At 34.2% G+C, this 15,425-nt stretch overlaps 1 protein-coding gene across 1 annotated transcript in view; it reads left to right on the top strand.

Moving 5' to 3' along the window:
* LOC127849095 (uncharacterized) overlaps window positions 1–15,425 on the top strand; it is a 41,002-nt gene that overhangs the window by 6,719 nt on the left and 18,858 nt on the right. Inside the window, exon 2 of the mRNA XM_052381817.1 lies at window positions 8,345–10,106. Coding sequence (XP_052237777.1) covers window positions 8,399–10,106 — 1,708 coding nt within the window. The 5' untranslated portion in view covers window positions 8,345–8,398. The remainder of the gene's footprint in view (window positions 1–8,344; window positions 10,107–15,425) is intronic.

A 15,425-nucleotide genomic window follows, 5' to 3' on the forward strand; every position in this document is an offset into this window, starting at 1 on the left:
TATGAATTACAGGTGTCAATTGTAAAAATAACGAACTAAATGTTTTTATTGTGTGTGTACTTAAAAACAATCCTCCCGAATCTTGAGTCGGAAACGTCAAATTGACACTTCACATTCTGAGCCTTTTTTCTGTTGAACACATTGCATTGCTATAGAATATATTTCATTTGTTCGTTGAGTTCAGCCATTCAAATTTTATTTACAAAGGTAGCAACAAAAATATTGCGAAGGATCAAGTTTCAGGGCAGTCGGCAGCTCCGATTACAAGTCTTAAACGCGCTATATAAGGCTAACGAGGCATATGAAATTTAGTAAAAATGATATTTATAATCGTTAAGTCTAATTGTAATTAAGTTGTTTATGTATAAAATTCCAACTACATGTCATATGCGGCACTATGGCCCGAAGTGCTCATGAGTAGCTTTTGTATTGGGCGGCTGTCCGGCGTTCGCGGTCGTGTGTCGTATGCCGTGCAGTGCCTGTTGCAAAAAGTATACATTTGAAATGTACACCTCATAACTGATAAAGCCAAGAGGTGTGATGTTTGGAATGGTACGTGTTATGGTGGTCCTTTACCCAGTTTTCTGAAATCATGCTCCTGGGGTCAAACTATTTCCCGTTCTAGTATAACTTATTTTCTGTTTGTGTATGGTGTCAAACATTTCTAAATCGTCGACTCTGAAATCACAAACGCAGTGGTTTGGTTTTTGAAATTTAACATGGTATAGAAAGCCTTAATCACATTTTTTCAAATAATTACCCTAGCGCTTAAATTAGCCCCACTCTTATTATCCTTATAATTACATGTATGCAAATCTTCTCAGAAACCACAAGGCGAAGAGTTTTGGTGTTTGTTATGTAACATTAAATTATTGTTTAAATTATTTAATGAAAACTTGGAAAATATTCTCCTACCAAACTCTAAAGCCGCAAGACAAGACTTTTGGCATTAGGCAACATGCATTGGTCCTGTATACTTCAAATAATGCATCTGAAATAAAAACTGGCCACACAACATGTGTCAGGTGACAATTATAGACTTCTCAATAGAACTAATACTTTTAAAATATTATCTTTTAGAACCACATCAATATTAAAATATTCTCCTCTAAAACTGAAAGGCCCTGAGCTTTGATATTTGGTATGTAACGTCATTCAGTGGTTCTCCCAAATGTATTCAAATCTTGTCTAATCGGTCATTATGGGATTGTCGGGAACCCCATGTCCACTTAATATCTTATACATATTGAGGATACTTGTTTATGTCAGTGTAAGATCGTTTGTTATTTCACGAGTGATCATAGAAAATATTATTTTTCTATGATCTCGAGTGAAATAACAAACGATCTTACACTGACATGAACACATTTTCTGTTTCTTTTATGCCCCTTTTTCAAGAATATAATTAACAGCTGTTTCCCTTTCGCTGAAAAGTTACCATTTTTTCCCGTGGCGTGCCTCAATACATTTCAAAACACAGAAAGACGTCATTAGTGTGACGAAATGACGTCATTATACCAGTGAAATTCTCCAGTTAAACTATTTTATAATGTAAAGAAACGGTGATAAAGCATAAAATAAAAAGAAAACTTGTTGGGTTCGGTGGAATGTCGATTTTAATTCACCCTTGATCATAGAAAATACATATACAATATATGTTTATGATGATATAAAAATAGAAAAAGGAGTTCCGAAAATTTGTTCGTTTCACCGGTGAAAATAACAATGTGTTTATTTTCGTTTCTGCTATTTCACTGCAGCAATGTCATATTTTTTCATTAGGTATAAAATAAAATTAAATCATAATTAAATCTGAATTCGTTCAAACACAAACAGTGTGATGTGAAATGAAGAACTCTAAACGTATAGTGCTTCCTTTTTAATTACCAATGTTCAGCTGAAAGTAACTCGTGTTATTAAACATCAACATTTACCCTGCCAGTATCAGGGTTTTACGGGACGCGATATTCTGTGTCAAAAACGCATAAAATGCCAGTCAGGACCCGTCATATTTGTTAATTTGCGTCCCATGGGACGCACACTCATTTTGATGTATTGGTGCTCGTTATATCAACAAGAAACTCTAAAAGACAACTGCAGCACGTAATTTTCTAGAAGGATGTACGAGTTGTCTCGCTTGTTGATTTATCGACCAATCGTGTTATCACGCACCTGCTGTTGCTAGGTGCAAAGTCCCGAATTGAGATTGCATTGCGTAAACATGTAAATGTGAACTATTTATGTCGCTATTAAAGTCAAGCTTACTGAGGTTACGATAGTTTATTATCTGGCAAGCAAAATTAAACTATACAAATAAATACAATCTTTAATTTTATAGGTGTGTGTTAAATCTCGGCTATTGTTAACGTAAATAATCGATAACTATACTTTAAACTAATTGACTTTGACACAGACAGCATATTAAGCATACATTCGCTGCTTGTAACTCAAATGACATGCATTTAACTATTCTCTTTTTCGTCACGTGTGAATGACAGAAGTGCTATACTACTAATATATCACTAAGTTATATTGGGACCCCCATTTGTATTGACAGGACCCTGAAATTTATTAACTAGAGTCCTAAGAACCCCTTAATTTGACATGAATGTAAAACTCTGAGTATGTAAAAAAAAATGTTGATAACACTGGTCTAAAATCGAAAACATATTTTACATGTACAATGTGGATTCTTTTAGAATTGCTGAGTACTGAAAATTTTGTTATTTAACCTTTATTCCGAGCTCATCGTGAATATTGTAATTGGTCGATTCACGTATCTGCTCTGGTTCTTTTTATTTGCTGCTTCTTTTCCTGTATTAGTCGTAATTGACATGACGCCTTATCAGTGATCGCTCCGCCCACTTAATCACGTGGCTCAGCGGGAAGAAAACCTAGACAAGCTAACACCAAAATGGCTTCTTTGCCTATAGACTGCATCTAGATTTACGCGATATTCCGGATGATTTTATGGACTTGTTTAACACCATATTACACTTGTAAAGGGGTTGATGCCATTGAGTTATTCTGCAAATGCAAAAAATATACGATTAAAGAGAACATCAGCTATATATAACGGGTAAATCGGTACATTAAACACGCTCTCAAACGCTTGCGCGCTTACCGAAATCGAACCCGTTATTACGTGTAATGGTGGTATTTGCAATAAATTAACACTTCACCGGTATTTACCCGTGTTATTAACAAAATTATTACCGAAACATTCCCCCATACCCGTGTATTTGACACGAAATAGCGCTTTATAACTGGGAATTCGGTGAAGTTTTACGCGCTTTTTGACGCCGGGTGGGTACCTCAATCCCACATGTTATTGCGTATAAAAGTGATATTAATCATATTAAACATTGCTTATGGGACATTTATCAATCACTATAATTTAAAGCGCAAAAACAACACAGTAAGTTTGGACATTGTCTGATATAAAATTAGCGTTGTACGAAATGGAATACGGTCAGGCTATTATAAATTAATAAGGCTACAAATATCAGACGCTCGCGCAGGTACCGACTTCCCCGAAGTTACCGCATTTACTGGTTAACTAATATCAGTAATAATAACTCTTTCACAATAGCATTTATCGATACGTCTTTATTAAAATAATAACAAAATGGTTTTTACTTGTTTCTGATACACACAGAAACGCGATTTTTAACGGGGATTTCGTAAAGTTACACGAATTGGGTACCAAACTTCTCAATTAATTTACATGCACACGTGACATAATATATACTTAATAATGCTTAGTTATTGCTTATATGACATTTCAAGTTTGTGAAATAAATTAATGTTCTATAAAGGGGATCTCGGTAATTCTTGAAGCTTCCACTCGCTCTTGTCAAGACCGCATTGCCGCGTTGGAAATTGTATAAATTTAATTCATCTAACTTATCTTTCTGGATACCATATGTCAGAGTTGCATTAACCCTTTTTACATTGTTTTTGCCATATTTCATTTCCGTTTTTTAATCCGAACAAAATAAACAAAACTCGTTTAAAAAATGAGATCTAGGCATTCGAGCTCCTAGTGTGGATTAAAAGCGTTTATTGGTGATACCACATGAGTGCAAATGTGTAGATACCGTTAATAAGATAATATATCACATGTCACCTTCAAATAACATGTATGATGTCAATTAAGTGCATTACTATCAGAGTAATAAAACACAGCATGAATTAGGCTTCATGCTGGGTTTTATTTCTCTTTGAGTAATGCAGATGAACCTCGCTTCTGACCTAGTAACTGATAAAACTATTTTTAAAAAGTGAAATATTATGTGATAATCAGATCGATAACATAAACTATTTAAATCTGCTAGTATATCCGATAAAAATATATTATAATTGTCTTTGACAGTGTTGACGTTCAGTTGTTCGTGGTGACGACCGCATGCATTTATACATCTCTTACACTTCTCAAGATCTCTTTTCGGCTTTGGAAACGATATAAATTAAATGTCACCTACTAATCTTTCAGGATATCGATTGTACGAGCTACATAATCCCCATTGACACCGTTTAACCATTTTCAATCGTTTTTTTAAAGAGGAAAACAAAAGAAACTCGTTGGAATAAAAGTGAACCTAAACATGTAGCTTGTCTAGAAAATGGCGGACAGGTCGTTGCTAACGAGTGCGCCCGATTAATCGATCGCTGATTGGTGGATCAATTCTAGTGGGCGGAGCGATCATAGATAAGGCGTCATGTCAATTTCCCCCAAATAAGAATTGCTTGTAACACACTGGCTTCACAATCCAGAGATTGCTGGTTCGATCTCCCGCTGCACCTAACCTACTAACTCGTCTTTCGCATGAGACGTTAAACCGAGGTGCAGTGTACTAGGTGCTATACACCGGGCACTAAAAGACCCAGGGTCACCTCTGGAACGGGGTGTCTCCTGTATCCTTGCACTATTCCCCGTAACCAACTAACACGTCTTTCTGGGGGCGATGGCCATATGGGAGACAATCCCGGTGCACTCGATAAAAAACAAAAACAACAACAAGAATTGCTTTTGTTAAATGCAAAACTAGTATTGGGAAAGAAAGACACGGCTATTGTATGTCTGTATTTGACTACAAATCACACGTGCTTATGAATTCAAACGTTTCCAAATACGTTTGCCGAAAATTTAATTGTAATAGGGTTTCATACAAAAGAATGCGCACATACAATAACAAACCAAACATTAAACAACAATAAATCAACAGCAATTATTTTTTAACCAAACATCATTATCCTTATGTATAAGTGTTATATAACGCACATAACTACAAATATGTTCTGTTCTGGTCATTTTATAATCAGTGAATATTAATTACCATAGAAACAATGTATGTGCAAACAACCAAGCTTTATTGCAGGCGAAAATATACAAGTGCTTCCTTAACTTAACGTTGTGTTTCAGCATTTATATATATTTCGATGCGTTAGTTTCACTTTTGTCGACACAGATATTATTTTGTTAAAAGTTGTTTGTTTTGTAACACCAAACTTAATAATATTTATTCATTCTTTGAATTAGCGATCCTAATTTCACGTGACTTGCAAAATGTAATTGCATTTGTTTTTACAAATGATATTCTTTCACTAAACAGAACAATGAGAGATATGAAGAAAGCGAATCGATCCGTTGATCACAAGACGCCTTTACTTGAATTCAACCCGTTGTAAAAGTGTCAGACATGCTAGATTTTTGTTGTTGTAGTGATGCCATTGATCTTACGAGATATGCATTATGGTCAGTGGAAAACCAGTTTTACAGTTGTCATTTTAGGAAGAAAATTATTTTGTGTTGTTATGTCCAAATGTGTTCTGCTAAATAAAAACTTGTTGTTATCAAATATATCATACAATGTATTATTTATTCACTCTTAAAGAGTATAGTTTTTGGTGTGTATTTCCTATTTCCATTATTTTAAAGATTTCGCATCTTGTATCATTTTGTTGTTTAACTATCAGACTTTTTCATGCCAAATAAGAACAAGTGCTTTACATTTGAATTAATAGTTCGCTATACATAAATGGCTGTAATACTTGTTTGAGACTAAGTGTAATAGGTTCATGGAAGATATCGCATTGCCACAGTCTAATTATCCTTGTTGAACAATCAGAATCGATAGTTCATGTAGCTATACTGGCACACCATGGCGATACTGTTTCAGCTTTTTTGTAACTAAATATTCCTTTTTGTCTTAAAGAACAATCAATACAATAGTATGATTTTAAATTCAACCATTCATATATCTACAAAACAATACTTAAACCTCAATCATAAAAAATAGAATTGCAAATATGTTTGACTTGTTAATAATACATGTCACACCGAGAGTTTCAAACTAAGCGCTGACATTATCTTGATTTTTTTTAAAGTTTATAATACATGTTTGTATGTCGAAATGTTTACTTACAATTTAAGAATCATAAGAAAACAATTATATAAATTTATATGTCTCAAATGTGTTGCCTTCTTCTTCATTGGCAACAGAGACATAACTTGAAAACTATGGCATATATGGCATGTTATAAAGATTGGGATACTGTTTTTACATGTATTTTATGTACTTGAAATCGAGAATCATAACAAGAAAACAACTTTGAGTTCAAATGACTTTTCACAAAAGTTGGCTCGTCTTGAATACATACAGTGGTCTTGTGGACAGAATTGCTATCACCGTAAATTTGAATATTAATTAGCTATCACTCATAATACTAGTTAAATACTTCAAATATCTAATATATACTTGAAATTGTCAATAAAATACCAGATAAACTATTGCGACCAGAGAAAAGATTATAAAAAAATTGTATTAAAGACGTTGACATAATCCCACATTAAAATCGCTCGCCAACTTTGCGGCATATCGTCGAATATCATTTACATAGTTAAACTCGCCGGAAGTCACGTGAGTAAAAAATTCATTTTTGAAGTTGGCATATCAACAAAAACACAGGAGCACAATTTGTTATGGCAGTCCGTTATGTGCGATGGACCAGCTCAATAATTCGTAAATAAAGGACGAATAGGCCGATGCGGGATTTAATTTTGTCGAAAGTTTATTTTATTGCATGTTATTGTCTCTTATTAAACTCATTGAATAATGCAGGAAATATACAAATCATGCTTAATGATTAATAAAATCTTAACATTGCCTACAAGGAAGAGAGACGAGGGCGTGCTGTTCAAATAAAGAAAAAAAAACTTTCTCTAATATGCTTTCTGAGCTTTACATGTATAATCGTAATGGTTAAACATATCAGAAGGCTATTCCTATCTTTTATAAGAAGAAAATAACAAAAACTCTTGTGATAGAAATTATGATCATACTTTCCGAATGTCAAAGCATTTCAATGAAATATCCAATGGTTCACTTATGTATACCACTATTTAGCATCGGTCAACGATGGCTACCTAGATTGATACAATACAAATTAAAAAAAGGTATAGAATCCGGAGTTTTCTGGATAGTGAAAGGAAGTAGTATTGGGTAGTAGTAGTAGTAGTAGTAGCAGTAGTAGAAGTAGTAGTAGCAGTAGAAGTAGTAGTAGTAGTAGTAGTAGTAGCAGTAGCAATAGTAGTACAAGTAGTAGTAGTAGTAGTACTAGTAGTAGTAGTAGTGGCAGTAGTAGTAGTAGTGGTAGTAGTAGTAGTAGTGGTAGTAGTAGTAGTTATAGTGGTAGTACTAGTGGTAGTAGTAGTAGTTGTAGTAGTAGTAGTAGTAGTAGTAGTAGTAGTAGTAGTAGTAGTAGTAGTAGTAGTAGTAGTAGTAGTAGTAGTAGTAGTAATAGTAGCAATAGTAGTAGTAGTAGTAGTAGTAGTAGTAGTAGTAGTAGTAGTAGTAGTAGTAGTAGTAGTAGTAGTAGTAGTAGTTGTAGAAGTAGCAGTAGTAGTAGTAGGAGTAGTAGTAGTAGTAGTAGTAGTAGTAGTAGCAATAGTAGTACAAGTAGTAGTAGTAGTAGTAGTACTAGTAGTAGTAGTAGTGGCAGTAGTAGTAGTAGTGGTAGTAGTAGTAGTGGTAGTAGTAGTAGTTATAGTGGTAGTACTAGTGGTAGTAGTAGTTGTTGTAGTAGTAGTGGTAGTGGTAGTAGTAGTAGTAGTAGTAGTAGTAGTAGTAGTAGTAGTAGTAGTAGTAGTAGTAGTAGTAGTAGTAGTAGCAGTAGTAGTAGTAGTAGTAGTAGAAGAAGAAGAACAAGTAGTAGTAATAGTAGTAGTAGAAGCAGTATTGAATCCTACCATATTGTACGTTTTTACCGACTGTCGTCGTAGTGCATTTCTACTAATAGCGGTTGCATATAAACAAAATAATAATAATCTTTATAATTTCAGGCTGACTGTAGACTTTGATATCTTCGATATGTGAAAATGATTTGAGCGCCAGTCATGGAAAATATGGTTTTCAATGAAACAGAGACGTGCCATGTCATGGATACATCTGTTACAAATGTATTCATTCCGTTGTGTGTATGCGTGTTAATAGGCATTGTTACATATCTGGCTCACATATGTTTCCAAAAACGTTTCAGAATACATCATATAGAAGGAAAAAAAACAATTCACCACAAAAGCACATATCAGACTGAATTATATGAACGTATAGATGCCTCTGTTAAAGATATTTCTGCTGAACTAAAACCAACGATTAATCGAAGCACTGAAATTGAAAGTCTTTCAAGCATCATTGCTGACGAAAACTTTAGTGGCTGTTTTAAAGAAAAAACTATTTATACCAGGCAGAAAATCGAAAACAACGAACTAGCATTAAATGAAAATCAACACGATTCTCCTACTGAAATTGTGTCCGCAATTGAGACACATGCATTCATGAGTAGCGAAATCAAGACCTTTGAAGCCAATCTGTCTGCGCACATTGAGAAATCCGAAATAGTTACCCGACGTACAATCGAAGACACAGAAATGGCATTGAAAGAAAATCAACAAGATTGTACTACCGAAATTGTGTCACAAATTGGGAAACAGACATCATCTCTGAGTAGCGCAATGAACTCGTCTGAAAACAATCTGTCTGCGCACATTGAGAAATCCGAAATAGTTACCCGACGTACAATCGAAGAAACAGAAATGGCATTGAAAGAAAATCAACAAGATTGTACTACGGAAATTGTGTCACAAATTGGGAAACAGACATCATCTCTGAGTAGCGCAATGAACTCGTCTGAAAACAATCTGTCTGCGCACATTGAGAAATCCGAAATAGTTACCCGACGTACAATCGAAGACACAGAAATGGCATTGAAAGAAAATCAACAAGATTGTACTACGGAAATTGTGTCACAAATTGGGAAACAGACATCATCTCTGAGTAGCGCAATGAACTCGTCGGAAAACAATCTGTCTGCGCACATTGAGAAATCCGAAATAGTTACCCGACGTACAATCGAAGACACAGAAATGGCATTGAAAGAAAATCAACAAGATTGTACTACGGAAATTGTGTCACAAATTGGGAAACAGACATCATCTCTAAGTAGCGCAATGAACTCGTCTGAAAACAATCTGTCTGCGCACATTGAGAAATCCGAAATAGTTACCCGACGTACAATCGAAGACACAGAAATGGCATTGAAAGAAAATCAACAAGATTGTACTACGGAAATTGTGTCACAAATTGGGAAACAGACATCATCTCTGAGTAGCGCAATGAACTCGTCTGAAAACAATATGTCTGCGCACATTGAGAAATCCGAAATAGTTACCCGGCGTACAATCGAAGACACAGAAATGGCATTGAAAGAAAATCAACAAGATTGTACTACGGAAATTGTGTCACAAATTGGGAAACATACATCATTTCTGAGTAGCGAAATGAAATCGTCTGAAAACAATCTGTCTGCGCTCATTGAGAAATTCGCAATAGATACCCGACGTACAATCGAAGACACAGAAATGGCATTGACAGAAAATCATCAAGATTGTACAACCGAAATTGTGTCACAAATTGGGAAACATACATCATTTCTGAGTAGCGAAATGAAATCGTCTGAAAACAATCTGTCTGCGCTCATTGAGAAATTCGCAATAGATACCCGACGTACACCGGACCAGGACGAGTACCTAAAAAAATGCCAGGGTAAGTGCACACGTAGCTTTAATTACAGTTTTAACTTTTGAATTATACCCAGGTGAAAGTGAGGCAAGATATGAAGTCTAACCTTAAAGTGACTTGTTTGTATATTTTCGTATTTCTGAAAGATGGAATTACACATGTTTAATAACAGATCAATTATTTGTAAAATAGCTTTAACTAGCTATGATAGCATTTAAAAAAATAGTATTGTTGTGCCCCGGATAAGAATACGAGACCTCTAAAACCATATGTAATGCGCTTCCACTGCGCCACGCGGGCTATACACATTGCTTACGAAACATCAACAATATGTTAGTTCTCAGAGTATTTTCTAACTGATCGAGGGAAAGCGTTAACAATGCTTTTTATTTAACCGATCTGAATGATGATCATCCATTCATGAACAAGTATGTGTATCATGAGTCGTAGTTAGGAGCGATATTTTGCTTTGTATACATACTGCGTGCACTCATTTTTAAATTTATCACAGTTATGGTGAAAAAATTATTTGTACAAACCTGTAAATAAGTCTCTTTTACAAATCAGTCCAGGGGCTTGTTTCTGAATATATATCATGCGTGTTTTGTGGTTGCGTTAAGTAATGTTAAATTATTGTTTTGATGTGTGCATTGTTGTGATCAGTATGAGAGTTTTATAGGACGTGATACGTGTTTAGGGTAATCAATATTGTGATGATGTCTATAAGGTTTCTGATTCTTTACTAGTTTGTTAATGTCTTTAGCTTAAGGCAAAATTGCATTTTGGTATTGTGTTGATTTTAAGTAATTGTCTGTTTACGCTAAGTAGAATTTGATATCAAAACACACTTTTTAAATATGTTGGCAATAGTAGGCAAAATACACATTTAATGTAATTGTGTTATTTATAAACGCAGAAATACTGATATATAATATAAGTGACAGTTTGCATGGTGTATGAGAATTATAATTGTTTTTGTTATTTTCGGTTTTGAATTTATAACCACAATTGAAATCTACAAAAAAGTCAGTATTGTTGTTATATAGGCTTTACATTTTGGAAATCGTATAAGATTCAAAATCGATTTGTTTAACTAATGTGTTCTATTGTTGTTTGTCTTAGCCGAAATTGATACGCGTATTGTGTTTCCATCAGATTACATGTAAAGCGCAAAATGTGGTTTCACATTATTGTATGTTCCAAGATGGAACAATAACTACCGATTTGCGTGTCAGGTATATTCGTAAGAACGCGATATTATCAATGGATTCGTGATTTAGTGATAAAACAAAAGCCCCCGAATGTGTGCTCCGCTTAACTGTAATATACTAACTCGTCATTTGAAATAGGCGGTTGTCCGAGGTGTATTGTTATTCCGGAACATCAAGACTCATGGACGGGGCGTCGTCTATTACCCCCCCCCCCCTCACCCCTAAGCTTTCTATTACGAAGGCTTTACCGGAGATTACGGTGAAGTTTAAATTGTGAACAGTGTTAAGAAGACAGCTTGAGATGCTGCGAACGTGTTTTTTTAATTAGTTAAAATGCACCAAAGTCGAACAGTTAATTGTAATATTGATTCTATTTTATTTATAAAAAAAATCGTTCAAAACATAAAATCGACCGAAAATTTCAATTCAACATTTTATATTTCATATTGGAACATATTTACACACATACTTCCCATAATGCAGTGCTATTGTATAGCCATCAGTCTCTTCATGTTAGCAACGTTTTAAAAGGTATACGTTAGTTAATGATGTAAATGGAATGACATGCTAAGCAGTGGTAAAACTATACACTATGTACTATATAAGAAAGTACACATCGCTTTAAGCAAGTGAGCAATGGTCATATGAAAGAAGTTCATACTCTTCGGCAAAAAATATATACAGCGTTATATATATATATATATATATATATATATATATATATATATATATATATATATATATATATATATATATATATATATCACAAAGTCTCTATTAGCCTTGTATTATTTAAACAAAAACACTGTATTTATTTATATATATAGGGAGAAAGGTGTGTGAACAACCATATATATATATATATATATATATATATATATATATATATATATATATATATATATATATATATATATATATATATATATATATATATATATATATATATTTATATGTATATAAACATATATATATATATACATAACAAAGTCTCTATTAGCCTTGTATTACTTAAACAGAAACGCTGTATTTATTTTTTGCCGAAGCTTTCGACCTCACGTATAAATATGATATAAAAATGGGAAATTTAAATGGAGAATCAAAGTAGTCCAAATCAAGCAAGAACATTTTTTATTATTAAATGCGGACATGCAATATGTGTAATTAAATGCTCTAAGCTAAAAAATGTATGTGCCAGTATTACGTTTCGCGGCGACGTATACGTTTCGCGGCGACGATGACGCAATGGTTGTGAAACCATGTCGAGTTGGTTGGGACAATGGCGTAAATAATCTGGTTATTTAACTATAACACGAACATTTGATGACCATGAAAGGAGGCTTAGGTGAAACGAGTGTTTGATGACACGCTACAAATGACGGTGTGTTATTTACACGTTGATTAGATGCACGTTTCACTAATTTTAGTAATGATGACAAGATAATTCGATGGTGCTGATACTATAGTTCGATAAACATGACACGATTGTTCGATGCTGAAGACATTTTTGTTCGTTTCCGATGGTTCAATGTCGATGACAACATGGTTCGTTTAGGATTACGCGCACTTCCAGCTTTGATGTTATCGTTTGATGATGATGTCAGGATGGTGACATACCGATTACACGATGGTTTGGCGAAAATGACTGTTAAATGAGGTTCGGACGTTTAATGTGATTGGATTATTAACGATTATATCAATATCCGATGACAAGTTGGTTAGGTTTCACGAATATTTGATGACGATGACTCTATGCCAATGATATGAGTGTAAGATGGCAAAAGCATGATGGTTCGATGTTAAAATTACAAGATCACAAGATGGCTCGATTTATATGACACAAAAGATTGATCATGATTACGCAATGGTTTGTTGACGATACAATGATGGCTTGATAAGAGAACACGATTGTTGGGTGACAATGACACGATACATTTACGACGAGTAAAAGTTTGAAGATGAGAAAACGAGTGTTGGATTATAATGACACGATGGTTTTACGCCAAATGTGGCTTCATGACGAGAACTCCATTGTTGGGTGACAATGAAATAATTATTTTACGACAAATGATGGTTTGATGACGAGCCCACGATTATTGGTTGAAAATGACACGATGGTTTTACGACAAATGATGGCTTGATGACGAGAACACGATTGTTAGGTGACAATGACAACATGGTTTAACGACAAATGATGTCTTGATGACGAAAATATAATATGATTGTAGAGTGACATTGACACGATGGTTTTACGACAAATGATGGCTTGATGACAAAAATACGATTGTTGAATGACAATGACACGATGGGTTTACGACAAATGATAGCTTGATGACGAGAACACGATAGTTTGGCGACAATAAAATGATGGTTTTACGACAAATGATGGCTTGATGGCAGGAACACGATTGTAAAATGACAATCTTACGATGGTTTTACGACAAGTGATGGCTTGATGGCGAGAATACGATTGTTGGGTGACAGTGACACAATGTTTTACGACCAATGATTGCTCGATGACGAGATTACAATTGTTTGATGACAATGACATTGTGTTTTGCGACGAAAACACCATAGTTCCTCGAATATGACAAGATAGTTCGATGACGACGACAACTTGACAATAATACGATGTCTACCTTTTTAAATATACCGTTCAAAAGCGTCGGTACCGTAGCCGCTGGCACCGTTGACGCTTTCCTAATAATTTGTATTTTTATGTATTATATAAATTGCCGTTTCTCAAAATGAAGTTGTATGCGGCGGCCCAATTAATTCTAACGATTTTAAACCATACATTCACATAGATTTGCACTCAAGTATAAACACGGCCGTTAAACACGACCACCACCGCTAAGGACCGGACGTTAAAAAAATACATTGAGCATTCTACATTTTGATTAGATTTTATCTTTTTTCAACTTATTTCAAATCATTTTTTAAATCGTTTAAATCGGTGAATGTGATGCGATTCAGCGAAAAATACGTTTCATAGCCCATTTTGAAACGTAAAGACCTATATAATGTTATAATTTGTGACTTGGTGAAGTTTTTAAAAGCAAATCAATGTTTTTTCCTGTGTGAGAAGCAAATCTCTTTTTTTTTAAAGGAAGTGGTAACTATGCGCATGTTAAGCTATAATAAAGTAACATATTTGATATCGGGGTTATTTCGTACATGTATTATGTTCCCAGGACTTATATTTGTTAATTGAATGCTTTAATTGTCAAATATATAATCTGAGTCGTGCGCGTTTTGACACATATTTTATCAGAACAATTAATTTTTCTAATAAAGCCTTGAAGTATTCAAAGGCTTATCTGTATTAGATTCAAAAATAATTAACACTACACAGATGTTACACGGGCGTATGCATCTATGCGTGATCCGCCTCCGTATATACAACCTTAACCAGCCCCCTGTAAATAATACATGAGTAATGATTTCTTCCAACAATTACAGCGCAATATTACTTTGTGAATACGTTATCAACACGCAACGTGTTAAACAAGGTGACCCATATAGTGCCAAGTTTTAAAGGCCCAGTAAATTGTAAATTTTATGTGATCAATCATTACCATAATCAAATTATCAATATAAGTGAAGGTATATCAAAGTTATATAGGGCTAACATGATCCGTATAATACAAACTAGCAACTTGTACATATGATATGTATGGTCAAATGCTTGAATAAGGTTTTGTTTATATATCGGAGTTTGAACTTCATGCTTCAATATTGCTTTGCAATATTGCTTGTCGTTTTGATTGCTTTCTACCAACTACGCAAGGCGTTTAAGGTAGCGCACCTCTAATGGGCACATATCCAAATATAATCTAATTAATTATTTTCTTAATCAGCATCAATTCACTGAACTACATGCAAATTTGTAGGTAGCTTTCCATGCTTCTTAAAAAAATATACCGATTTTTTCAAAACCACCCCCACGCTCGGCTTTTGTCCAGTTTATTTTCACCCCTGGGGTATATAAAAGTTTCATAATTCATTCAAATTTCCAAATATGGGCATGCAGTTGGTGTGTACAGATGCCGTAAAGGTGTTTAAAGTTTAAACAAGATGAAATAAGTATTCTTTTACAGACATTTATTTTTTACAAATTTTTATCTATGGA

Source organism: Dreissena polymorpha, chromosome 10, assembly GCF_020536995.1.
Source record: "Dreissena polymorpha isolate Duluth1 chromosome 10, UMN_Dpol_1.0, whole genome shotgun sequence".
NCBI lineage: Eukaryota > Metazoa > Mollusca > Bivalvia > Myida > Dreissenidae > Dreissena > Dreissena polymorpha.